The following is a 27,903-nucleotide window of genomic DNA, read 5'->3' as shown; positions in this document are numbered from 1 at the left end:
TTCTAGGATCAAAGCTAACATTTGTTCTGCACAAGGTAAAAAAAAAAATCTTTCCTGGTTCTAATGCCCTCAAGGGTTTCAGCAGGATCACAAAATCACAGAATATCCTGAGTTGGAAGGGACCCACAAGGGTCACTGACTGCAGCTCCTGGCCCTTCACAGCTCCATCCACCATGTACCTGTCAGTATTGTCCAAATGATGGTGACCTTAGTGTCACAGGTGCCTTCTGTCATCCCTGTGAAGGTAAGACCAGATTCTTGCAGCTGGACTGTATCTATAACACCAAATAAAACAAGTGAAGGCACTTGGCTTTTGGCCAAGTACCAAGACCTGACCAGATCCATTTTACAAACCAATTGCTTCCTTTCCATGGACCTACAATACAACTGTTAGCATGTTTGTGCTTTTTTTTTATTGGCTCTTTCTTTTCCTGAAAAAAAATGGTTATAGGAGTGACATTTTCATAGTATGAAGCTGAGAACACGTGTCCTATGCTCTGGAGAATATGAAGGCAGTGAAAAAAGGTGATGCTAGGCACAGGAAGAGGGAAAAGGGGAGGCTGGTCTGGTGTTTGCCTGGTGCATGCTGCCTGCTGGAATGGGCTGCACACTCACCATCTCCTGGTCTGGATTCTGTCAGGGACAATGTGAGCTGACATGAGCCAAACCTTTTCCAGGACACATGCTTGCAGTTAAGCATAATGGGCAATTAGCAGTCCAGTGCTTAAGCTCATTTCCAGGCCCTGTTTTTTCGAGTGTTGTGGTCATAGCTTTAGAGTCCTTTGGGCAAAAAAAAACCACCCCACATTATACTGCATGTGACTAGTAGAGATTTCTTTTATTTTAGAAGGTCTCAGGCCAGGATTCCTTGAAGAAGCTTAAGAAGTTTCTGCTGCTGGCTGTTTTCCCCTTCCACCACCAGCTGTCCTGGCATGGCTGTGTGTGCAATAAGGAGCCTCACTGGAATATAGGTTGAGCATTTGCTATATTTATAGCTATGGCAAAGTTGAGCAGAAGCTTGGGCTGAAGTACAAACAACATATAGTGACAAATATTCTTAGAAACTAATAAAGATTTTAATAACTCCAGGTAGAGTTATTACAAATGTACCTTACATTTGACTTCAGTATTTTTGCCTTGGTTCCTGTCTTATGAAATAACAATAAAACTGAAATCTAGCAGAGAGATAAAGTTAAAACTTTTCTACGTTTCTGGTTTAATTGGACTGAGAAGAAATCATGCAGTGTGAAATGGTGCTGGCGTCAAGGCATGGGTCCTGCAGGCATCCAGGCAGCAGGCTGTACAATCTTCAGGCCTTCAGTTGTATTTCCAGTTTTATCTGCAGGTTATTGGTGGCCCAAGACTTTTAGGAGAAAACATACTGAACACACTTCTTGTGAGAGAGGCTTGACCACAGTAGCAGAGTGGGGTCAATGAAGCTGCAAAAGCACTTGAGGTGGGGGGGGGGGAAGGATAAAATAATCATAATCATAAGTTATTGAAAGGGTGTGCATTGAGGCTTTATAAATGCTCATCCCCATCTACATAGAGTAAATACAAGGAAAATTGACAAATTTTTGCTGTTTTCCTTTAGGGTCTGTCATTATTTCATGTTGCTATGGAGTGGAAAAGTTGTAGGAGAAGAGGTAGAAATAAGGTATTTATACATACCACGTATCATGGAAATTATTTGTCCATAGTAGAAAACATCCTCTGGGTGTTAGGATTGTGCATACTTTTCATGGGAAAGAAGTGGCTCTCTTGGAATGCAAACCTCCCTCATTCCTGGCCTTCGCACTGCGACATCGTAAATAATACAGCAAGCTGCTGCCCCAAAGTCAGGAGCCTGGAAAGGAAGAAAAAGATACAGACCTTGTGTCTGCCTTGGTGAGCCAAGAAGTGCTGAGCAAGGCAGGGTGTGTAAGAGGGCATGTGCAGTTCAAGTCAGGAGAGAACAGCTGGAGCCACTGCAGGCGGGTTAGGTGGGTGTTGTGTGACTCATCGAATGCAGCCAGTACCAGAGAGAGCAGAGAGCACCCCAATGCCCCGAGACTGAGGGCAGAAGAAGCTGCTTTCTGGTTCAGCAGCAGCATGCATCCCCCAGCTGTCAGCCTGGGTCACCCAGGCTCTCAGGAACACAGCCTTAGAAGTCAGTCTGTTCCATTTTGCAGTCCCATAGCGCGGAAGTGTTTTGCGCTTTCTTCTTTTCTGTAAAGCCACTCCCTGGGTATTGATGCTTGTGTTGCTCTAGAGCCCCTAGAAGTTGCAGGCAGTCCCTTGATGTGGTCTGCAGAGAAGTCCTCAATTCAGACAGTTGCACAGGCTGAGGTGAAATTCTTTACTTTTGGAGAGATGCACACATGGCTCTTGTTTTCCTCTTTAATGTAACCTCTGTAACTCCAGCAGTCCCATTTTCTATTTCAACACTGTTTACTTTTCCCCCTTTCATTGTATCACTTGTGATCTCACACAACCATTTGTTTTTTCTGAAGTGTTTTTCTCACCCACTTTCTGTTTTTGTAGGGTGGGGAGAGATGAACTGACACTTTGTTCCATAACAAAATGGGCTGCTATTTCTACCTGGCATGTGACAAAATTTGCATCTGCTTTTCTTGCCTAAGCTTTTTTTCATTCACATTCTTAAAAAAAAAAAAAAAAAAAAGTAGCTTAAGAGCACCTCCCTGAAGATTTCTAGTAGTGCTCAGGAAAGAATCCCAACAAAAGAAACTTGTCCATGCCACAGCTTCTGGTCTGCTCTCATAGCCTTCAGCTCCTCTGACTTCACACTCGCTTGGTTGGAGTGCATGTTCCCAGGAATAGTCTTTGGATGTAAGGGTTTTTGCATGATTCAGAAAGGGAAGGGTGAGAATATGCATGGGTTCAAGATTTTTCCTCATGTTGGTGTAAGAGCATAAACTGGTAATTAATGAAAATAAAAAGTGATTGATTAAAAAAAAAACACCAGAAAAAACCCCAAAAAAACCAACCCAACCCAAAACTGACTTTGTGCCTTTATTAAAAGAGGCAGAAGGGTTATTATAAAGTACAGGTAAGCAAATTAGGCCTTCCCTGTTTGATCTATGAAATGACCTTTTCCAAAGAAAGGCATGTCCTCATGCTGCCAAACACTGCGTAGTTTCAGCTGAGGTACTGGTACAGTAAAGTCTTTCTTTTCATGTGCCCATTCTTTTGCTAAGCTCTATTTTTCATGGTCCCCTTATTCCAAAGTATAAAGAAGGGGAGAGACTTTAAAAAAGAAATACCTGAGATAACACGATACAATGTGGTCTTTTATTCTGTAAGATTACTCAGTCGACACCTTCTGTTCCTCCCTTTGCTTCTTTACCTGCACATTGAACGAGTCAGCCAAAGCAGTTTGAAAAGTCAAAGTACAGAGTGATATTGAAATATGATTTAGCATTTTTGAAATGTTTATCTGTTTCTAATACAACAGGACATGAACTATACTTGTGGAAGATCAATGTAAAAAGTTACCAAGGTAACCTTTGGAAGACCCAAATAACAAGCCTGCTATAATGAAGATATATTTCCTTGAAGTATTCTTAACATTTTTTCATTTGACATGACAAGAGCACTTCTGAATTATTTTTAAATGAGCTGAAAAGGAAAAATCCACATGTGGGGCATTGTTTCTTAACTTAACCTACTTTTACTCTTTCCATTAAAGAAATAATGGTGGAGATAGGGCCAATTTTAAAGCTTTAAATGAACATTTTCATGTGTTTATAATCTGCCCAGTAGTTTGATATTTTCAATGCTTTATTTGCCCCCTATGCTTTTAAGTGATTCTGTCTTTTCAAAATTCACAAAAGGTTTTTAGCCGTCTCTTAGGTTATTTAGAACCTGAACATAAATTTCCATGATTAAAACATTTTTGGGATATGTATTTCCTTTTCTTCCTTGCTTGGATAGCTCCAGAATGACTTTAGCTGCAAACTTGGCATGCAGTTGCTTTGGAACAGAATGTCATTTTTCTGAGTATGCAAAAAGAAAATTCTCTCTGAAACAGTGACGCTCTCCATGCTCTTCCCCACATGACACGCATTTGCAAAAGAGTGCTTTAGAGTGGCAGTCCTGGTTTCTTGGGAAATAACCATGAATGGCCTTTGCTATCCTCAGAGTGAGGATTGATGGCTCTTAGGAAAATAAGTATAGAAAGGAGTGTAGTTCTGGAAGCAGTTAAGTGTCTTCCCATATTTTCTTCATCTCTTCCCAAGCTGAGACGAATTATTGTGGATAGACAATAGCCCTGTCTACAATTATAAAATGAAAGATATTTGGCATGAGGTAGAGGTCAGAGGTGGGTTTACGAGTCAAGGACTAGGAGTGGTGAGCAGCAGATGGTGTGGGAAAGAATTTGAGAAGCCAAATTGATCTCTGTGAATTGTCTTTGTGGTGTGAAATCCCATCCTTTCAGTCCTTCCTTTGCTTCCAAGCTGAGTGACTTGGAAACCAGTTCAGAAATAAAGTGTACAAGTTCCCCATCCCTTTTCCCCACTCAGTCCATCCTAATTAATTTATAAGAAAGGCTACACAAACCAGTCTGAAAATGAGAATGGAAAAATAAAGCTTTTGTTTTCCCCACACCCTCATTGCCAGAGATTTTCTCCCATTTCTTAGAATACCACCCAACATTCAATTCGCAAAGTTGTTCACAATGAACTTTCTTCAGGCTTCCCTTAATATTACTTCACTGTGTATAAATACTGCTGTGAAAAAAGGCTCAATGATGGAGACTGACTGCTCAGGCCAGTGGCTGGGTGTTTGCTCCAGGAGGCAGGACGTGGACCTGCCCCTGCTCCAGGCAAGGTTTATTCACAGAGACTGAAAGATGACAAGAGTTAAAACTGTCAGTCTAGCCTAGTCCAGCAGATGAACCACAGCAATTCCTCAGATATGAGTAAAGGAGGATTTAGATATCTAAGGTAGGGAAACTACCAAAGTCTGGTCTGCCCCACCTCCAGTGAATTCTGCTCAATGAACTGAAAATAACAAGTTTCCCTTTGAGAGTTCTGTGATTTTTCCCTAATCAAATCTAATACCTAATATTTAAATTGTTTTCCCGGTTAGCATAAATTTTTGATTTTTTCTTTCACTTCATTTTAGATATAAGATTTATTATTAAAATCTGGTAATATAAATGTTCCCACTCTCTTTTATTAGTAAAATTGAGCGTGTAGTTTATGCTAATTTAAAGCAATTACTTCCTCTTGTTGATTACTCAGGCTGCTGTCACTGTTACATAAAGAATTAAAAATGTGGGTTTATATTCTTTCAAGCCTTGAGTAATTCCTTTCTCAACATATTTATTTTGTGCTAAATGAATGTGTCTTTGTTCTTTCTTGTCATTTATGCCTTCTAGTATTACTTGGTGTGCTCTGGACTAACCAGCCTTTCTCAGGGAAGAATGGTTCAACTAAAGAACACACAGTGCAATTTATTTTTTTTACCATTGGCAAATACAAATAAACAGAGGTAATGCACCCTGGAAAGAGGAAGAAGGAAGGCTTCTCAGATGGTGGGCTTGCCTCTGTTCTTTGGTTGTTTTGCTGGAGGCTGAAAATTCAGCAAAACACATGATTAGCCCATGTTTGAAAGTCTCTGCTTTGTTGGAAATGAAGCAAAAGCTGAACTCTGTTCCTATTCAGCAAAGACTATTAACACATGGTGAAATATTAGTAGCTGCTTCAGTGTGACAACACTGAAGGTCCCTGCTTTGTCACATCCAAAGTCAAGAGGTGAACGTCATACCTGCTTATGTACATGGTTTCTCCAGGGACCCTCTTGGGCTCCTGAGGGCAGAAGAACAGACTTGAGGGTGATGTCCCATCTGTAGGGGGGACAGGACATTAAAGGACAAGTTAATGTCCTAATTAAATCAATCACAAGTAGTTTACCCCTTCAACAAAGCTATATTTGGTAGATACTGTATTATGATGGGGTGAAAGGGGAATTACAGTCAGTAGCCCAAGGCCAGGATGAAACATGTCAAAAACAGTGGACTCAAGTTTGGAGAAAATGTGAACATCTTTAACGATGATCTTCTTGACAGCCTACTAGGAAAAAAGAAATAGATTTCTTGGAGTCAGCCAGCAAGACTATAAGATGTGTTATGCTTATTTTCCTTGCGTGTGCCAGTTAAGAATGACTAAAGGTGGCTGGCAAACCAGAGGCCTTCAAGCCCCAGAGGAGCAGAGGCCCGCAGCCCTGGTCCAGCCCTGGTCCTGCAATGCCCAGCACCTCAGTGCTCAAGGGTCCTGGGGAGAGCTCTGGGATTCATCTTCATCAAGCATCAGACAAGGGCTGTTTTGGGAGTTCATGACAAAACCTGCAGAGCTGGTGCTGACTGAAATCTTCTTGGGCACTGGGTGCTGACATGAGTCTTGGAGTCTTCTCAGATTGTGCATAACATAGGAGGAGAGCTGAGAGAGGCTGAACAAGCTGTGAAGTGGATCACTCCAATAGCCTAAAATATTGTTCTTTCCAGTACTGATATTGGAAAGACAGGATGTTGGGATCATAGAAAAGCTACTTGGAGTAAGTGGCTCATTTTTATCCAATATTAATACAGTATTTGGCATCCAAAGTATGACATTTTGCACTTAGATTTCTGTGTAAACTAAATCACATTACATTACACTGTGGGTTTTTATATTTCTGCTTAATGTATTTATTGAATGCAATTGTTTATATCAGACTACTCATGCAATGTCCAAACTTCTTTGGATCATGTATACTAAGAATAGCCTTGGCAACTGAAAGTGGCATAGATTTATATTTCATATATATCTGAGAATATCAAGGACTAGAAAGTAGTTTCTGAGAAAGTTTTAAATACCTTTTGAAAAGGAAACACAAGAAAACTGACTTATGCCTATAGGGGATCATATAGTCAGAGCATAAAATGTTAAGAAATATATGGTCTATATATAGAACATAAACTTAAAAATGAAAACTGAAAGACATTTTACTGATTGAGTTCCAGAAAAACCTAAAAGATGTGAAAATGGTTATTTAAAGCCTGAAAAATGAATTCAAATACTCTTGGATTCTGACTATGTTTCAGTGAGTGAACAAATGCAGTCCTCACTCCATAGTCATGTAACATGTCATTCCAATGCTAAACACAGTCTGAGGAAAGGAAAACACTTCATCTGATTGCTTTATGGCCATCTCCCACACTTTAACGATGTCTTGAAGTGAAATCTAGATGTGGGCAAGCTACAAAAGAATACAGAGACTCTTTCCAGCTTAAAAGACACTATGAATTGTTATCGTTTACTTCCAGGGAGGGACTGAAGCCCATTCATCTTACAGGCCAGCTGAAGGTACTGCAATCTTTCACCTTGCTGAGGAGGCTGTCACTGACCGTGGGCACTGTGGCACCCCCAGCAAGTGGCCGCTGCCTAGCCCCTTCTTGTGCAGGGAAACAGGGCCTGGTAGATAACTGCAGCTTTCTCCTCACCTTTCTGGGACTTCTTTGCGGCACTGTTTTTTTCCTTGTGCAGTAGTTAGTTTTCAGCATTTCAGGAAAGCTCTGTGTACTCTTGGCATGGATGCAGTAAGGTGTATGAAAATGCCTTCACTCCGGCTTGGCATTGCCTGGCCATAGCTTGGGTGCCATGTGTTAATGGTGTTCTGCTCTGAGTTCATACAGACTATTTCAGGGTACAGGCACAGCACTAAACTGATTACCAGATTACATTTTATTTGTTAAATGTTTACTGCCAACAGCTTATAGTGTCTCTGGAGACAGATGATTATGTTTTCCACCCTATTATGAAAATAAATCTCCTTTCTTCCTCAGGACGTGTTTTCTGTTTAAGCAGAATTAAGTATCTGATCTTTTGAGAGACTTGCTGTGGTTACATCACTGCCTGTATTTCCTTTAGTAGTGATCTCGAGGAGTTTGGGGAGATAGTTAAACTTTCTGCAACACTCTTAATTAATAGGGCTGAATAGAGCCAAAAGTATAACTTCCAGAATATTCATCCCCAGCCTGGCATGGTTCTGTGTTGTTAGTGGTGTCATTTAAGCATGCTGTTGTATTTCCAGGAATTCGGATTGGTTTTTTTTCATGATGTTACAGGATAGCATTTTTCAAACAGATGATTTTTGGCGCGAATAATTTGCAAAGGCATCCCTGATGCTTGTGGAGGCAAATGCAAACATTCTTCCTGATATTTGGTTTCTTCTATTGAAGAGCCACGTAAGGTAATGAACAGCACTCCATATTTTAACAACAGGGAAACACTGTTCTAGGATGTGCCCTTTTCATATTTTCAGGTGCAAAGTGTGCCTCTGATACCACTGAGAGCCTCTGGACCTCTGGTACATGAACCTCTTGAGAATCCCCGCTGCAGAGATTGCAGAAATATGTTATAGCAGCACTGTTTGGATCCCACCACGCAGAAAACTTCTTGTTTAATATTTCCAGCTGAGGGTGGAAAGATATCCTTCCAGCCTGGAATGATCTCTGGGGTATTAGCTAAACATTGCCAGGTTTATGGCCAAATTGAAATGTGGAAATAGTGGATTAACCTCCTTTTTGTGCAACTTCTCATTTAATTACTTAACTCTGAGCATGAGGGGTTCCCTTGACCATGTGTGTGTTTTCTGTTTTCAGCTACATGACTGTGCTTGTAAGAATGAAATTTTGTTTGAAATAACTTGTTTTGTTATGTGCTCAGGCTGTGGTTTGACATTATTTAGAGTGTTTCATACCCTATCTAATAGACACAAATTGCAAGGTGCTGGGCAAATTTACTCTGCTGGTTCATACTGGTTCAAAAAAATGCATGTAGGAGGCATGTCTTGTCCTAGACTTGCACAGGCTGTTTGAATTCATATTATATAAGATATATGTAAGATATTACATAAGGTATTATAACACTTTCTTTTGGCTATGGTATTGTTTGTTCTCCTGTACCTGGCAAGAAATCAACATACCTAACATATTTTTCCCTCTGATTTGGCGTAATGCAGAGGTGTTCACATCTGATACCACATTTGTGCTGCCGGATGATCCAGTAATACAACTTCTGTATCCATTACCATGACTTACATCACTTTTTATGGGAGAACCTAATCCAAAAATGAGCAAAACTCTCTCTGAAGTCAGATGGCTTTGGATCAAGTCAGTCTCTTACTTGCCTTGCTTCCTCCAGGTTGAAACAGAATGGGGACCTTAATAGGTTTTAAAAGAATGCTTCGTTTTTCAAGAGAATGATTTTGACTTAAGGTCATGTAGTATAATGCTATAAAAGTGAATTTGCCACAAATGAGGAGCAGTACATTTTGTATTTAACAGTGGAATATCTTAGCCAGTTTTTTAAAATTATGTATTTATGTGGTTCTTGAAAGTAATCTTCAGTGTAGTTATTGACTTGTTCATACAGTAGTCCTGGGGAGAGCAGGGAAGGAACATGTGGTATGATATCAGTCATGAGATCACCCCTGACTCAGCCTAAGACAGATAGCTAAGGCATCTAACAGCGGTATCTACTTAAGCTACAAAAATTAGATGTAGTTTGGGATTTCACAGACCTCAAATTATGGGAGAGTTTCAACGTGGTTTTAATTTTCACCTGTCTTAATTACAATGCTCTGTTACCACAGGCTGCTGCTGGTTTCTTTTCCTAGTAACAAACCTGAATGCATTCCTAATTCTCTTGACCACAACCCTTTCCCGAAGTCATACCCATGATAAGGCTTGTGACTGGAGTAAAAAATAAAAGCTGCTCACAAAGCTGTGCCTCAAACCTTTCCAGACCTGTAGAATATTCCCAAGATATGTGTCTCTGCCTTGTCTTTCAAAAGGAGTGCACCTGCCATGCCGAGTGGGCTGGTCTTACCATGGAGTCGGGGAGGTTTCGCATCGCAGTGAAACCACATTGCCTCATCTCTCCAGATAATCATTCACCTGCTTGCACACACACGCTGCTGGCTGCAGACTCACAGTGTGATGCGCTGAAGCCACAAAAAAGGGCTGTAGTTTGTTGTGGGAATAGTTGGAAAAAACAGTCAGCAGGCATTTGTGGCATTTCCTTTGAGTTCCTGCATTCCCTGCTTCCCTGGACCATGGCAGCTACAGACCTGAAGGCTTGGAAGTAGAAGGGGAGCAATGAAGCCAATTTAGGTAGTATGATGGGCATATAGGACACACTGAAAAAGGAGATTATTGAATGAAGGCAGTAGCAATTAACAAAAAATTGCATGCAAAATTTATGATAACCCCCTGCACAAGTACAGGCTGGGGGCTGATCTGCTGGAAAGCAGCTCTGTGGAGAAGAATCTGGGGGTGCTGGTGGACAGCCATCTGTCCATCAGCCAGCAGTGTGTCCTGGTGGCCAAGAAGGCCAGTGGGATCCTGGGGTGCATAAGGAGCAGCATTGCCAGCAGGTCGAGAGAGGTGATCCTGCCCCTTTGCTCAGCCCTGGTGAGGCCACATCTGGAGTGCTGTGTCCAGTTCTGGGCTGCTCAATACAAGATGGACATGGAGTTCCTGGACTTGGATCCACTGGAGGGCAACAAGATGACTAAGGGACTGGAGCATCTCTCTTGGAAGAGCTGGGGAAGCTGGGCCTGTTCAGCCTGGAGAAGAGATTAATGAGAGTGGATGTCATTAATGTCTGTTAGTATCTGCAGGGAGGGTGTCAAGAGGACAGAGCCAGGTTCTGCTCAGTGGTGCTGAGCAATGGGACAAGAGGCAATGGGCAAAAACTGATACACGGAAAGTTCCACCTGAGGGTAAAGAACTGTCCTGCTGTGCGTGTGACTGAGCACTGGATTGCTCAGAGAGGCTGTGGAGTCTCCCTCACTGGAGATATTCCAGAACTGTCTGGACTCAGTCCTGTGCCATGTGTTCCAAGATGACCCTGCTTGAGCAGGGAGGCTGGAGCTGATGACCCACTGTGGTTCCTTCTAACCTTACCCATTGTGTGGTTCTGTGATTTGCTTCATCTGTCCTCCTTACTCCCACTGTGTGCCATTTTACCTCTGTGATTTCTATTAGGACAAGAGTATTTTTCTGTTTTTCTTTTCTGATTAGAGACATGAAAAGCCTTAAAGATTTATTTATTTATTTACTTATTTATTTATTTATTGCTAAACCAGTGCCCTGTTTTCACCCAGATCCCACGCTGCTTAGGAATGTCAGTGGGTGAGATGGAAAATAAAGCATCAGGAGGAACAGGAGAATCTCCTAACCTGAGGGCTGATTTGGGAGAACATATGCAGGTGTCAGGGAACCCAGTGGGGACTGGGGTGTGGGCCTGGGGAGGGACACAGTGTGGGCAAGCATGAGGACCAGCTGAGATTGAGCGGCACATTGATGGCGCTCCAAAGTGTGAAGAAAGATCGGGTGGGAGGACATGCAGAGTCTCGGGCAAAGCAAGAGAAGCAGAGGATGGTGGTGTGGGGACACGGGGCGTAGAGAAGCTCTGGCATACAACATGAGGAGACAGTCGTCGGAAAGTGGGTGCATGGTGAAGGTCCCAGTGGTAAGGCAAGGAAAAAACTTCACAGTGGTGTTTTTAATCAAATTAACAGTAAAAAGAATTTTTAAAAATTAAAAAAGGTTTAATGACAGAGGCGGAAAGAAACAAAGATCATAGTGACTATGTGTAAAGAGAAAGCTCAGAGGAAACTTTAGAAGAGGAATAGTTCAGATTTAATAATTAAATCTGTATTGTAGGTATGTATTGGAAAAGAGCAAATGGCATCCTTGAAAGGTGCCTTGTCAAATTATTGTTTCTTCCTCATCAGTAAGAAATAGGTCTGTGTCTTTTTACCCCCTACAACTTTCTCTAGAATTTTTTTGCTTAAAAGGAAAAATTTATTTTTTCAGAAGAACAAAAATTCAGCTTAAACAGACTGAGAGTGCTTTTTTCTTTTAATCTCTTGGTTTGTTTAAGGAGCTGAAAAATCAGTCTGAGGCTCAGCCAGAGCAGTTACAGATAGTTTGCAAGCTGCAAAAGTTCATCCCTCTCCAGGAGAGGCTGAAACACATCTCTTAGCAAGGCAGAGTGGGAGCACACACAGAGTTACTGACAAGCACTTCCCTGGAACTCACTGACACGACTTGGAAACATGCCTCATTTCCATTGCCTGCCTAAGGATTTGTTCAGCACGTCCTGAGGAGAATGACAAAGTGCCTTCATACCCACGAGCTGCTGCCAGGCTGATCCTGAGGACTGCGTTGAATTTCACTGCTCTGCAGTAGGGACCCTCCTGCCAACAACAGGCATATTTCAGCAGTGCACTGAGTGTGACCTCTTGCTTTCAAGCAGGCATGGCTCTGATGCTGGCAGGGGACCAGATGAGTGCAGTGCAGGGCCAGCTTTGCTGATTCACATCAGCCATACATCTTCCCACAGCACGGAAATCCTCAGCTGACCTGTAATCAAGGCAAAGGAGGATGGACATATTGCTACTGCTGTAACTCAGTCTAGCTTTATGATATTAAAATCTTTCCAATTAGTGATGCACTGTGGGATGGGTCTATATAGCTAATCAAAAGCAGAGCTCACACCTTCTTAAATTTTCAAGCTGAAAACAAATGAGTATCTAAATGTAGTGGGAACAAAAAAGACTAAGGATACATAAATAACCACTGCAATGTTGGTTCACTAGGATTCAGTATTCCTGCTTAAACTGAAAATGCAAATGTTAGCTGGATGTGAACATGCAGGCAGTTACTGGAAAGAATGCGCAGGTTCTGTGTGTTCTTTCAATTCAAGATACCAAACTACTGCACATGCATGAGAAGAAATACACTTGAATTCTTGCTTTCCACTTTGGGCAGCTACTACCTCACTATTTCCATTCCAAATGTTCCTTGATTTTATCTTTTCTCATCTCTTTCCAAGGACACATGGTTGTCTCCAGAACAATTTCTCCCTACTAAATATCTGCAATGTGTTAGAACTTATTCCTCCAGCCAAAACAACAATCTGTGTAATAATTTCTGCATTATGAAAACAGGCCAACTACTAGGAGTTGGTAAAAATCAAAGTATGCATTTATTATTTGCTCTATAGTCTGCTGAAAGAATGAAAATAAAAAGACTATCAATGCCTCAGGAGAATAGTGAAAACTCTTATTACCCAGGAAATAAAAGTTTCAGTGTAAACTTTATGGATACCAAGCCTGTGCATGTGAAGTTTCATCCCGTTTTAAAAAAAGGCTTTTTTTTTTTGATGGTGGGAACTTTTTCTGAGATTTAGGAATGATGAACACCAAGAGAGCAACCAAATGACACTGTTACAACTTACAACTTTTACAACTGTTCACGATCAGATTTTCTGTCCTCATGCTGCTTGCCCAAGTTGGTCCAACTGGAGGTGCCTTGATTTTATGTGACAAGCCTTGTGATGCACTTGTGAGATGGCAGCTGAGCCCCCAAACACCCCAAATTTCAGGCAGAGACTGCTGCTGCAGGTAATAGATATAACACACCCATGAGTAGTGCATCACTGGAGGCAGCTGATTTCCCAACAGAATATTCTCTCTCTGCTTGAGAGCTGGGGAAAATCTGATGGCTCCAACAAACATTTCTGAATTGCAAATGCGGTTTTGAATAAAACAGACACATATAGCCATTTATTTATTTATTTATTTATTATGCTTAGACCATTGACATTTATTTAAAACTTGAGAATGAAATCCACTTGGTATTTGCATATGAGTGTTTTACATTTATATAAACTTAGCTTTATATTTTGAGGGGAAGGAGAGTAAAGGTAGGCAGGCACAAGGCTTTGGTATCCTGCACAGTAACTCACAGCTCAGTCACATGCAGGTTTAGTCATTGCCATGGCTGGGATTGGTGTGACCTGGGTCCAGTGCTCTCCTATGCTTAGACTGCTCTGTGAGCACATCCTAGCTCTGTACCTCACACTACAGAGGTGGACATCTGCATTGCCCAAAAGCCACAGATGAGCAGCAGTTCACCTCTTTTGTGTTCCTGCTGGGGATGCTGTTTATGGCAAGTAGGGACTGGGACTCGCCAGGACCCACATCCCCAGGATGCTGCCACAGCTCTGTGGCACCTGATGCCAGGATCAGCTCAGCTGTCTCTGCAGAGCACCTCCCTGCTCCTGCAGTGACAGTGAAAGTCAGGGAGCATGCAGAGAGTCACCTCCAGGGATTTTTCACGGGTTTCTTTTTATATTGATATTGGTAAGACTTAGTATTAATCTGCTTGCAAGTCTGGATGAGAGAAATTTCGTGCAGCTTTACCAAGCACAATACAGCCCAGCTACACCAAATGACACTCGAGAGGCATCATGTTGCAAGTGTGGACTGGCTGGTACAACTTATGTCTTGGGAAGGCCCAGGAGTCTCCAAAGGAAAAATCCACCCATCTGGAATCACTTGTATGAGAGCCCATGATTTCTAAATCCCTAAGTGCCAGATTCTACAGTCTGCACATACCCAAAAGTATGATTAACATTGACAGGGGAAACAGCTGCTTTAAGCAATCTTGAAATGAGAGCTTATTTGTGTTAAATACAGATTAAATTCCAAGTTTAAAGCAGCAATCAAGTTTTTAATTGCTCCTTTCAGCTGTGGTTTTCTAAGAAGTAGAAAGTAACTGCACAAGTGTTGGTTAACTCAGAAAAGTCTACTCAGAAAGGAGATTTTGCAAAGTGTTCAGAATAATGCAAGAGAGCCATTTTTGCATTGTGCCAGAAAAACTCCAAGTTAACAAAAAAAAGTCTGGCTCCAAGCCAGACCACCAAAATAGAAACTAAAGTCAGTGCTACAAATTTAGTCCCAGAAATTGGTTCACATAATTTGTTTATCCTCTAAGAGAGAAATTATTTAAAAATTCTGTTTTAAAAATATTTTGAAACATCCCATTTGTATTGCAAGCCATCTTCATTAATGTAAAAGCCAAGACTCATGTCTTGTTAGCACACACACCTTTATGCAGTAAAAAGTGCATGAAAAGATTGGTATAATGTACTCCTAGTAAAGTAGAAGAAATTTCTGTGTAAATTCCTAGGTCAATCCATTTTCCTTTTAGGGTGTAAAGAAGAAGAAAACATCTTAGAATAATTGAGATGGGTTTTCAGGACCTCTTCTGTTTTATTGGAATTGCTTTTCTCTGGAAGAAACAAATAACTTTTCTGATGCCACAACCTGTTAAAACAACATCTTCACCAATGAAAACACTCAATTGGAAAATTAGAAATAAGTAAATGTACATGAGTTTGCTGAACATAAGAGGCTCATCTGTTGAGAAAAAATGGACTAATTTTTATATAGCTGTAGTAGGAGCAGCTTCACTTTTAACAAAATGGGCTAAATGACATTTTTTTGACTTAATGCTGCATCCTAGGTCAGGTGACTAAGCTTTGTTTTAAGAACATGAGAAGTAAAAGCTTGCACTGTAAAGAACAGCACAGTGTGTCAGAGGACAAGAGACATGACAGAAACAAAATAAACTCAAAAGACACACACAGAAATTGAGCTTCTCTTACCCACTACCTAGCAGAGGTATTTAGAGATGTTGGAAGCACCTTCATTCAGAAGAAATTAGAAGGAACACTGGGATATTTGTAAATTTGTGGGCTGAATAATTATCTTTAAAGGAAAACAGAGAAATTACCAAGGGCCCTGGAAAACTACACTGAACAACAGGAGGTAAAATCCACCCTACATAAAAGCAAAGCAGCACACATGAAAGGTAAATCATGAGTGTATCTAGGAGAGCTCTAAAGAGTTTCTACTCAGGGCATTGCCACTGACTGCGCCTGGGAACTCCTAGTTAAACAAAAAAGAAAAAAAACAAGGCAAACCAAAACAAAAAAAAACCAAAAAAACCCCCCAAAAAACCAACCACCACAAAAAAAGGTAATTCCAGGACAAAGACTGGAGTAGAAACTGCAATAGGAAACAACAAAGGGAACAGAATTCATATGCCACCCTCAACAATTTGATCTACACAATGCATCGCTATAATTTATGACACAGTATTGACTGTCCTTAACATGACACACAACAAAGTCTTACAGACTGCTATTTCCTTACTGCTTGAAAGAGGCCTTCAAATAGACCATTTCCCCTAGTTTACTGTTTTCCCCTAGTAGACTATGTTTTCTCCAGGCTCCTGTGGCTCTGTAGTTACAATTTCCAATACTTACATAAAATTTGCCAAACTCATCTTTTCTAGACATCAACTAAATTTCTGCTTCCACCATGAGCTCCTAGAGCATGATGAGCTCAGGCAGTCGTTGTGCAGCCCTGGCACAGCACAATGTGATTTCCTGTACTGCTCCCACCAGCTCTCAGCCACAGCTCACCCACCTCTCCCAAGCAGCACCAACTATTCCAGCCTATGGAACTTCACAAGCCCTGGGGAACTTCACAAAGAACAGAGGTGGTGAACTGACCCCTTCCTCCTGCCAAAGCCTCCGCAGCAAGTACAGCAAAGAGACAAGGAGAGAAAGCAGGGAAACTAAAGCCAGCCCCAAACTTCAACCCTTTTCTGGAGCTCTGTGTAAGTACTAGTGTGTGGCGTGGGTACATTTTTTACTTCACCAAATCCTCAGAATAGACACCATAGGTGAAAGTTATTAAATATTGGCAACTTTCCCATCCTTACCTATTTTAAAGGGCTCAGTCCTCCTCTCTGACCCACTCGGGTGCTGCTGACTCTTTGCCTCTAGTCCTGCCTGCTTTCAAGAGGGGCAGCAACAGAGAGGAGAACATCAGGTAAATGGCACTCTCTGAAGCTCCCTAAGTCAGTCCCGCCTTCACCTCAATGCCTGAAATTGCTCTTTTCACACTGGCATCTCTCCCACACACTGGGATGGGGGGAACAGGGAAGGAGGCGGGGGAGGAGGGAAGATGACAAATTAGAAGATTAGGTCCTTTGACTGCTGTGCATAAAATAATTAATCAATAATGACACTGTAAAGCTGTGGTGCAACTTCATAGGCATTAAAATATGAATACATCAGGTAATTTATTTGCCAGTAGTCTTGAGCAGAGCAAACTCACGGATGAAGCGTCTACAGCAAACATATCAAAGCTTTCAATTCTTGCTTGACAGGGCCCAGCACTTGCATCATTACTTTTAAAATGCTGTACATCAAAAAGGCACACATGCTCAAGGCAACAACATCCTCTCAAGAAAGTAACTTTTGTATTTTGAAAGAGAATTAAGACATGTTATACTTTCCTGTGGCTTGACAGGTTAAGCCACAGAATAAGCCATCTTACCAGAACATATCTGTTGAGTAATTTTTACCTCTTACCACAGCCAAATCTTCCCATGCTCATGCCATTCAATATACAGGGCATGCTGCGATACTCTCCTGGACAACACAAGCCTCAGCAATAAGTAGGTCTATCTTTTCTGGTCCTCTATCACTGGGAGATATTAACCAGGCTATAACAAACAATTGCCACACTCAGGAAAGCTAAGTAGTACTGCACTTTTCTTATACCCAACAGTAAACATCTCAGCCGTTTCTGTTTCTCAGTTACAGCACTTCTTGCAGGACCTTCAGAAAACAAGGTGTCAAGACCAAAGCTGCAGAACAAAAGGGGGGGGGCAGAGGGAAGTGACACAAAAGGAAGAGTTTCTTTGTTTCCATGCTCTGCAGAAACTGCTCATTCTAGGACTGTGGGCTGAAGAGATCAAGAGAAGTAAAAAGGTACAGTTTATCGCAGCCCTGGTGGGGAAGCAGGTGACCCAAGGTCTAGTTCTCAGCTTCTCCATTTGGGGAAGCACTCTGTACTAACAGCTTCCTCATACAAGAGGCAGGTAAAGGATGTGCTCATCCATTCCTCCCCATCTGATGGGGAACAACTGACATTACTTATACCTCTGTGCAACACAGGCTTGTGAACAACTGGTGCTGTTCTCAGCAGAGCAACAGTGTAGCAACATGCTAAGGGTTTGAGCACTGACAAAAAACCCCAAACAAATTAAATGTTTTTGAATGCTTGCTAACAGAAGTAAAGAACATTTTGTCTTAACACACAGGTAAATTGTATTGTTTTCTAATAACACTTAAAGATTCAATTTTACTCCATTTCATTTGCAGCCAATCAAAATGTTTAAAACAGAAAATGCATGGTAGGAAATGGTGCATATCAGGTATCACCCACTGTCCTCTCAGAAAGCATTTGCAACTACATTTCAGTCTTACAATGAAAGTACTTTGTGGCTGTGTAGTTTTCTGTTGTTTTGGGGTTTTTTTAAAGCATGCTAAGGCACAAGAAGAAGAGTGGTCTTTTAAGGTCCCTCCTTGGGCTCCATAGTTCTGTAATTAGTTCCATGAAATGCCCTCAATCTTGGTGGATCAGTATCACTGACAGCCTGGTCAGCTTCACCTACTGGCCAGGGCTCCTTTTTCTGCTCACATATTGGCCCACAGAGCACCTGCAGCAATACTGATTCACACATAATTTACTTTCTGCAACCAAACCCCATTGAGATATTCTGCCCAAAGCTTTTCCACTGGCCACACTAGGCCACAAAACTGCATCTTCTTTTCCTCAATGGGAAAGCGACAGACCAGGTACCCTCAAAGTCACTATTTTTGCCTTTGAATACCACCAAATTTTTTGTGCTGCTCCTGGAAAAACTTCATGATCTTACAGATGTAAACTCACTCATTTCTCCCAGCAATCCTATGTAGTGGTAGTGAGATTTCCCCTGTTATCCACCTATACTAAATCTCAAGGTCCCATATCCCACTTGGGAGAGTGCTGGTGAGGGAGAAAGGACAAGGAAAATGACACAGGGAAAGGAAACCTAAATGCTTCTCCCAATCCAACACCACTTCAAGGACTCTATTGCTTGAAGTCCACCCATGCACACCAAGTGCAGCAAGAAACACACCTGCATGTCCTGAGCAAAGGCATCCTCAGAGATTTCCCCACATCAAACCAACCTTACTTTATTATCACCAGTGCAGACTTGCTAACATTTGTAATCCCAGCACCTCTGTTAAGTACTTGTGTAATTGTCATTCCAGAGCTAAAAGATGGGGAAAACAATGTTTTCCCTTAGCACTTCATAGGCCATCCCAGGGAGATGCACACAGCAGGAAACCACGTGCCTGTCCTGGCGGTATTTCTTTGTTCCAAACACCATCAATCACATTTCACTGTTACAAGGTGAAAAAAAAAAAACAAAACAGGAGCTGAGACTAGGCAGGTATGGTTGAAGACACATGCCAGAATGTCCAAGTGCAAGGTGGGAAGTTTAGGCAGAAGAGGTTTGAACTCTTAGCTCATGTTACACATTTCAAGGAAATACATTGCCCTGTTTATGCCAGCAACATCTACTCCTGGACACACAGTCCAGGTCATCTGCCACCATGTCGCCTTGCAGGTTATCAACAAATCAGCCCCACCAACCAATATCAGCACACTTTACTGCCCACTACCTTCATGCAACCCCATATTTGAGGGTAACAGAAGGCATTTATGGACACTGAGTATCAGCAATGCAGATGGTGCTTATATCAAAAGCACTTACACTGCAGCCAGTGTAAGCAATGTAGCTGTTTTTAAACAACCACTCCGGGCTTCAGATCATTAGAACTGCCATTTGAAGCGGCTGGTGGAATCTTCTACACCTGCTGATGTAAGTTCAGATAAAATGTTCACATTGCATGGTTCAGAAAATAAAAAAAAATCTGGAAACTGAACATGATCCAGGTTTAGCTTTGAACGGAATAAATAAAAAGCCACCTAAGTTTTGTGCAAAGGATTTTATGGCCGCAAATGTTTGCAATTACAAAATTTAAAGAAAACACTTTGGTGTTTTTATGTAAACATTCCCCTGCTGCCTTGGAAATATTGACACAGCAACAGTGCACTGAGACATTGCAGAAAATAAAGCATTCTTTAAAGTAAAGAAAGAGCTACAACCACCAAAAAAGGTAAAAGTACTTACTGAATTATTTCAAGTTTACAAATATTAAGATATTGTAAACATGTTCCTGCTATTTAAATCCCCGCTGCTCTTTAGCTGATTGCCCAATAAACTGCTTAACTGCACCAATGCCAAGTGGTTTTGATGGGAATTTCCAAGTGAAGAAAAAATAAATGCCGGACCCAGAAGATTTTATGGATCAAAAAGTTCTTTATTGGGTTGCTAAACGTCATGACAGGGTAAAAACCAAACCTGGGTACCAAAACAAAAGGGGAAAATAAGATCTTTATCATTGCTCCAGCCAAGTTTTCAGAGACGTAATCTCTTCGTAGGAAGAGCTACCAAAAGCACTCCCACAGACACTATCAATTGTTGCAGTCCCTATTCAAGCCTATGACCTAAAAAGAAGTTTGGTAACTTCACCAGGCAACATCTCCACCAACACCCAGGCTGCTAGAACTGAGTCACATCCCTCAATGGTTACAACAGACTCTGGGGCTTTTGGGTTTGATTTTACCAGAGGAGTGGACAGAAAAAAATGCCAATGCCACTGGCTTCTCAAAACCACACAAGCCTTGCAGGTAGCTGGGGAGCCTCCTGTGTGCTCTCCACCCAGCCACACTTAGACACTCTCTGACTTTCTTCATGCTAGACCACACAACCTGGCAGAACTACCCACACGGAGCGAAAGGCTCCGTACGTACTGACAGGCTGATCAGATGCTGCCCTCAGAAGATGTCTGCTGTGCTCACCAGATTTTTATAAAGAAGACAACCGAACTGGTAAGATGATTCAAGACAGCAGAAGATGGGAAAGCAATGTTTGAAGCTTAAATTGGAAGTCACACTGAGAAGATCTCAGAGATCAGAAGTAATTCTGCTCAACTGCAGATGCAACAGGCTACCTCACATGCAAAACATTCTGTCACCTTATCTTTAAAGACACATCATTGTACTAATAAGGCCAGAAGAGTAGTAATAGCCTTGTCTTTTCAGATGCTTCAAATACCTCAAACTGAACTACTGCACACAGGTGGAAGTTAGAAATCCCAATTATTTGACTCTACTTCTGCTACAGCTCAACTCTGAACTCCCCAAGTGCGTCAGCTTACTGAAAGAACTACGTATTTTAGTCTTATCCCTACATTGCAACTTGTTTTGTGCTGTCAGAATCACATTGCATTAGTTTTGATTTGTTCTTTGCAATAACAATGCATATAAATCCAGCACATGAAAAAGCAAATCTGTGTGGGGAAAAAAGCTATCCTGCTAGAAATATCTAAAAATAAACTTATTTGAAATTACTCCTCAAAAGTATGCTCTTTAATTCCAGTTAACTGATAGAAAACTGGTTTTTCATAAGCTGCTGGTCCTCCCATACAAATAAATTCCCACACGCTTCACAAATATTCCCAACTGGAAATTCCATCAGTCTTAGCGAAAAGCTCTGCAGCACATTTGAATAAATGCCCAAAATCTTTTGAGCATTTGAGCATAAGAAATAAGAAATTGCAACTATACCAAAGACATCCCCCATATTATGAAATAGCACTTAGAGAAACAGTATTTCTAGAAAAATAACTCCCTATGTATCACTGGTTTCCACTGCAGATCACAGTTACTCCGAGAGGAACAGAATCATGGTTCAATCCCAAGCCTCTCTGCAAGTGTGTGCTCTATCCTCACACAGCACTTAACTAAAGGGCTATCCCCAGTGTCAAGGATAGAGGCAAACCCGTGCAGTAACTTAATTGTTGGAATTTGAAGAAATCCCTTGAAGTCCAACATTTTAATGAGAAACTAGTGTGGAAGGAAATTTCCTGCAGAATCTTACAGCACAGCAATGAGAGGCAAAGCACACATGCAACAATAAACCCTAATCAAGGATGCACAAGTACCACAGTGAAATTACAGGGTGGCTCAGAGCGAGGAAGAAAACCAGCAAAGAGAGGAGGAGGTCCCACATGTTGCAAAAACATCACTGCCAATAACATGAAACACAACTTCATTATGAAAGCAGGCAGTGATTTTAGAGCAGCCACTGACACTGGAGAGAAAGGTAGAGCTCTGGCAATTCTCTACTGAAGATATGGAAGACAGGGTGGTACAACCCAGAACCAGCAGCAACCAGGAGACTGGGCGGTGACAGGGCCAGGAAGGGCACCAGACTGTATGAAAGCTGGAGAGAGTAACAAACAAACCCCAAACATTCTTGGCAGAAGGACTCAGCAAAGAACATTAGGAAGTGTTTTAGACTCCAGCTGGCTATGCTGCTTTCAAAGAGGACACACAAAACGAAACTTGCTGCTTTGCTGCTTTGAGTCTGTAGGTTAAGACCCACACTTGTACAATCAGGGAGACAGATGAGACCAGTTTTTGCTCACTCTTCCTCACTCCACATCCACCTTTTCCCAGACCTCTCCCCAAATCCTGACACTAAAGCACTCGCTCAGGCAGAGATGCCTGCAGTGATGGAGCAGCCATGTAGTTCATGTAGCAATGATGGTAACAAACACAGCAAAGACCACTGAGTAACCAACTTCTGATTTCTTAAAAGGGAAAAACAGCATGAGTGATCAGATGGTTGAGCTTAAGCCCCTTCTTGAAAACAAAAAGTACTTTTGTAATGTGTAAAAGTGCAATATATACTGTATCAAATGCAGGAATCTCAGCAGTCACTAGATCAGTTTTGGAGACCATTAAGTATTTTAGTACAGAAGCTATTTCATTTTCAAGGCCCAATATGTGCTATCACTGTCTCAAAAACTGGAAGACGAATAAGCTACAACAACTACAGCTACATTATGAAGTCTTTATGCAAAATATTGGAAGAAAATTCCAAAGGCTAATTTATTTTCACTTGTTAACTAAAATTCAGTTGTGCTTTAATAACTGAAAACCAGAAATTGTGTAAAAAGTCAGGTGATAAAAAAAGTGAATACAAAAGCGAAGTGGCAATACAAGAACAAGGGAGGAAAAAACCCGGTAAGATTAAGAATAGCATTTAAATATAAAAATTTATTTAGGTGAAGTCACAAACAGTTTGATATCAATTTACAAACACTTTATGTTATGCATATTATTGGAAATATTGAGAAAGGGAGAGGACATAAGGGCACCTTTTTCCTGAACAACTAAAGGCAACTAAACCCTTACCATCAGGCGCATTACTGGATCATAGTATTACCTTGGCCATACGCTTTAGTATGCAAGGAAAAAGGAGAAGAAAACAAAATACTGAGATGCAGAATGAAAACTGTGAATCAGTGAAAAATATTTTCATGAACACCAGACTACAAAGGTCTAGTCTGATGGTCACGATTTTAAGTATTCTACTAGGATAAAAACAAAATTATAAATTAGGTCAATCGTTATAATTGATGAAGAATTTTGTAACGCACAATTGGGCTACCTGGCAATGACAGCAATGGTTAATGCAGAACAATGGAAAGAGGATACTGAACCTCACAGAATAATTCTGTTGACAACCTGAGTTATTATCCCGAGTGTATGATACTTTTCTGAGTCAAATACACATTTACGTTGCAGATACTCTCAATGAAATGGCAAAAGTAACAGCTGTAACAAGACAAGTTATGATTTATTTTTTTTAAACAAATATAATATACAGGGTTTTGAAGTGTCCGGTTGTGATCTGCAAAGATCCAGGATTGCACACAAGTTTGGTCAAATGAGAAGGTTTAATCTGCGCATTAAATTGGCTTTTACTTTCAAAGTAGTATTTTAGGGCAGGATTCTCCTCCGGGAGAGTGTTCCTGACCTCATTCAACCAGTGTTCAATTTATTCACCTTCCTGAATCTTTGCCCTCTTTGGATAGTCTGTGACAAGTGCTGCGCTGCAGGAATTCCTGTTTTCCAGCAAACTGGCTTGCTCTGCAGGTTTGTAGTCCATTGTTACAATTGCTGATTGGGTAAAATGAATTTCCTACGTCTTCTCTAGCACAGCTTGCAACGCAACAGAAGCAGAGGTAAAAGAATGCACTAGAATACCAGAGCTCCACTTAAACACCAACGGAGTCAGGCTGTTGGCACCAATAAGAAATTCTGTATTTAACAAATCTGCAAATATTTAAGATCCAAAGTTATTCAGTTTTATAAATAAACTCACCGTCTGACTCCCATTCCAACTGGTCTTCTGTTTTCATGGAGTCTGGGGAAAAGAAGAGAGTTGTCTGAAGTTAGACACACAGACATAAATTTGCAGGAATGACTCTCAGCTATCCTACACACACACCAATCATCGCACTCAAACTAGAACTAGGATTTCTCACTTTGTTCTTTCCATATAATGCAAAGTTACAGCTCTTCACCAGTGCCTTAGAAAGGACAGCTGTGCTCGGACACAACGCTTTCTATACTTTTAATTTTTACTGTTTAACCATCTGGGGAAATGCAGAATTAGAGATACAGGCACTAAACTAAATGATGCTGAAATTCAAGGAGTCTTGGACTAAAAGGGGGAATGAAATCTAGTCAGGCTGCCTAACACTATCCCTCGAAACTACAAAAAACAAAATTATTTCAAAACAACAGCTTGGTAAAAAAGGTTTTTGCAAAACACCTCCTCTTCCTCTTGACAGCGTGAATGTGGAAAAGCTTAGATTCTGTCCAAAGTCTTAAGCCCATAAAAGGCTATTCTCTCCTGTTCTTTTGCCCAAGTGTGATGTCGTATCTTATTTTGCTGAGTAGTTTTACACAACATAAAGAGAGCTTGCAACGAGCTGGGGAGATATGGGGAAACACAGGTCACCTCCAAGAAAGTATTTCATTGCTGTGACCTTGCCAATGATAAATTCATGCTTTATCCTAGGCCTAATCTACATTTGACAGCTGCCTAAACCATCATTTCATTTAAGGACATTTTTAAACAGTCATAAGAGACAATACGCTACCAATTAAAAACTGCTCTAATAACAAAAAGGTGGCTGAAACCACAACAATTAATTGCAAGTTTTACTTTTTCACTGTGCTGCTTAAGTACTACTCATTTTACAAACATTAAACTTTTGATATTTTGTAAGAGTTTAAATAAAACATGTTTATTTTTTTTTCTTTACAGACTTTCTGGGGGAAAAATACAACAATGCCACTGATAAAAGTCAACTAGGAAACTTTCATGAAATCAGAGAGGACTGAGACCCCTGGTGTTTCAGCAGACAACCCAACAAAGCTCAGCACTGACAGACCAGCTGCTGTGGAAGAAGTTACAAGGGTGGGTAACATGACAAGCTGAAGGTCCAGTCTCAGATGAGATGAAAGCTATAAGCCATTGCCCATCTGGTGCTCACATAAGATCTGCAGGAAAACAAGAACTGAGCTGTTCACCTTGAGAATAGAGAAATGTAAAGAGATGTATCAGAAAAAGTTGCAGAACACCGAGCATCAACCACAGAAGGCGCAAGGCCAACAGGCCTGGGTTTATCTATCTTACTGCGTGGTGTTTGCTCTCTTTCTTTGTCACAGGTTGGCCTAGAGAAGTTACTTTTGATAGGTACCAAAGGCAAGACTTGGTGTGATACACCAAGCACTTTCAGATGCCTTAAAAAGGGACCACGCTAACATGAGTCAAAGAACTTCGTCCCTCTGTGCTGGCAATCCCAGTGAAGCACAGCATCTGATAAAGAAACAAAAATTCTTCTGGAGGCCAAGGTTCTTTCTACAGTTTTGGTTTTTTTTTTTTAATGGTTAGAAATAAACATAGGGTTCTTTCTACAGCTTTTTTTAAAAAAAATTGGTTAGAAATAAACATGGCAAATATAACAGAATCTTTCTGTCACCATTCAGCTGGCATGAAGCTCAACATTCAGCATTCAGCTGAATTTTCTGTGCTGGGGATTTGGCAGACTGCAGTCACCAGTGTAAGAGAAGCAGCACAACCCCTAATGCAGACAGGCAGCCTGCTGTAGCTGTGGAGCTCAGCATCATGCCTCAGGCAGGAGAAAGAGTAGACCTGCCTGCATCCACCACAGGTTATACCAATTCATATAGTGATGCCTGTACTGAATCCAAGCCAAGTACACAAAATCCTCGCTACTTCTCCTAATCACACTCATCATCTTTTCCCACAAAACAGGCTCTAACTTGTGGATTAAATCTAGTGAGCCCCAAAACAGGTTTAATCTTTAAATCATGGTGAATTTGCACACTGTGGCCATTCTTATTGAAGTTTAATCTTTATTCATATCAATTTTTTGCCATCCCATGCTGTCTGCAACTGCCCACATGCTCCCATAGTAACAGGAGAGTCTGTACTCTTTGCCTTACACACAGATAACTGTATTGCTGAGAAAGTTGATATTTTAAAGACAACTCAGAGGGAAAAAACAAAACCATAGAACATCTTTCTTCTAATGACTTCAGGAAAATGCAAAAATACACCAGAAGAAGGAATTAGGGGGTGGCTGGAGCAATAAATGCTCAAACATTTGCTCAGAGCATCCAGCCACGTGCACAGCTCTCACGATGGCCTCCTGAGCACCCATGAAACCGTGTCCCTATGGTCAACATGACCAAAGTGTCAGTGCCATGAGATGAGAGCTGCCGACCAAGACCAGGGCACCCCAACTGCCCCTTTCTCCTCTTCCCATGCGAGGGAGCACCATGCCCGGCCAGCGGAGCAGAGAAACACGCGGCCACCGGCCCATCACACCTGGCTTTTCTCCTCCTGCTTGGGGCTCTGGCCCGGCGGTGGCGGCTGGGCCGGCGAGGCCTGTGTCTCGCTCTCAGCACGGGGGCGTCTGGGGATAAGCGACTTGAGAGGCGCCATCCACTTCATCCACAGGTCCAAGTCGACGTCGCCCCAGGGCAGTGAGGGGTTCTTGGCCGCCCGCCGCCGAAAGTCCTCATCGTAGTTCATCCAGGAGGTGCCCCCGTAGGTGGCGTGCAGCTTGCGGATGGTGTCCAGGTACTTGAACATGGCTCCGCAGCGCGCCGGGTGCTTCTCGCACAGCACGCTGGCGTACACCAGGAAGGCCGAGACCCACTGGTCCAGCGTGTCCCCCGGGCGCGGGCCGTGCTCGGGGGCCAGCTCTGTGTGGAGCAAGGAAAAGAGGTCAATGAACTCCCCCCGCCAGATCCGCTCCTTGGTGGCCTTGGCCAGCTTGTAGCCAAGTGGCCGCCGCAGCCCCACGTAGGGGGTGGCCGCCGCCTCGGCCTCGCCCTGCCCCGCCGCCGCCGCCGCCGCCGCCGGAGCCGGAGCCGGGGCAGGGGCTGGGGCTGGGGCTGGGGCCGGGGCCGGGCCCGGGGCCCCGGCCGCGCCGCTCGCCGCTGCCGCCTCAGCGCAGGGGCTGGCCGCCGCCGCCGCCGCCGCCGCCCCCAGCGCGGCCTGGCGCTCCAGCCAGCGCGGGTTCACGTAGACGGTCCGCAGGCGCGGCGCGGCCCCGGCCGCCGCCGCCCGCGCCGAGCCCTCGGCCCCGGGCTGAAGCCGCAGCACGGCCAGGGCGGCGGGCGCGCCGGCGGGCAGGTCGCTGCCATCCCGCCGCGGGGCCGGCTGGGCCGCCGCCGGCACCTGCAGCAGCGAGGGCGCCGCCCAGGGCGGGGAGCCGCCCCTAGGCCCGGCCGCCGCCGCCAGCGCCTCTAGGCCCGGGAGGCCGAGCCGCGAGCCGGGCGCCACCGCGCCGAGCACCCATCGGGTCTCGGCGACTCCGGAGCGGTCCCGGGGGCTCCGCGACCTCCCCTCCTCGCGGCGGCCGGCGAGCGCCGTCCCCAGCGTTAGCGGGGCCGCGACTCCGGCCCGGCGGCGGCGGCGGCTCCGCCGCCTCCCACGTGGCATCGGCACGGCGGCTCCGGGCGGCGCGCGCCGCGGGGGGCGGGGCCGCAGCCGAATCCCCGCCCCCGGGCGGCCCCGGCCCCGCCCCCCGCGGTGCCGCGATCCCCGGGGCGCTCCAGGGGTTTGCCCGTGCGGCGCTGGAATGCCGGGATGGGAGCACGGGGAGCGTGATACTCCGTCTCTCTCGCTCA

General features: G+C 43.0%; 1 protein-coding gene across 2 annotated transcripts; it reads right to left on the bottom strand.

Annotated features, from left to right (window-relative positions):
- Positions 1 to 11,164: 11,164 nt before the first annotated feature.
- On the bottom strand, positions 11,165 to 27,748 carry LOC119704233 (skin secretory protein xP2-like). Of its 2 annotated transcripts, none has more exons than XM_038145127.1 (3): positions 26,594 to 27,748; positions 24,053 to 24,094; positions 11,165 to 12,418 (listed from the first exon to the last, which is right to left on the bottom strand). In XM_038145127.1, the coding sequence occupies exons 1-2, from the start codon at positions 27,713 to 27,715 to the stop codon at positions 24,086 to 24,088; spliced, it is 1,131 nt and encodes a 376-aa protein (XP_038001055.1). In that variant the 5' UTR covers positions 27,716 to 27,748; the 3' UTR covers positions 11,165 to 12,418; positions 24,053 to 24,085. The 2 variants fall into 2 exon arrangements, with proteins under 2 accessions (XP_038001055.1, XP_038001049.1); XM_038145121.1 differs by lacking the exon at positions 11,165 to 12,418 and adding an exon at positions 20,115 to 23,966.
- Positions 27,749 to 27,903: the final 155 nt, after the last annotated feature.

This window comes from Motacilla alba, chromosome 1 (genome assembly GCF_015832195.1).
Source record: "Motacilla alba alba isolate MOTALB_02 chromosome 1, Motacilla_alba_V1.0_pri, whole genome shotgun sequence".
In the NCBI taxonomy this organism is placed as follows: domain Eukaryota; kingdom Metazoa; phylum Chordata; class Aves; order Passeriformes; family Motacillidae; genus Motacilla; species Motacilla alba.
Note: the sequence above shows the minus strand (reverse complement) of the source record. Positions and strands in the feature narration are given on the sequence as shown.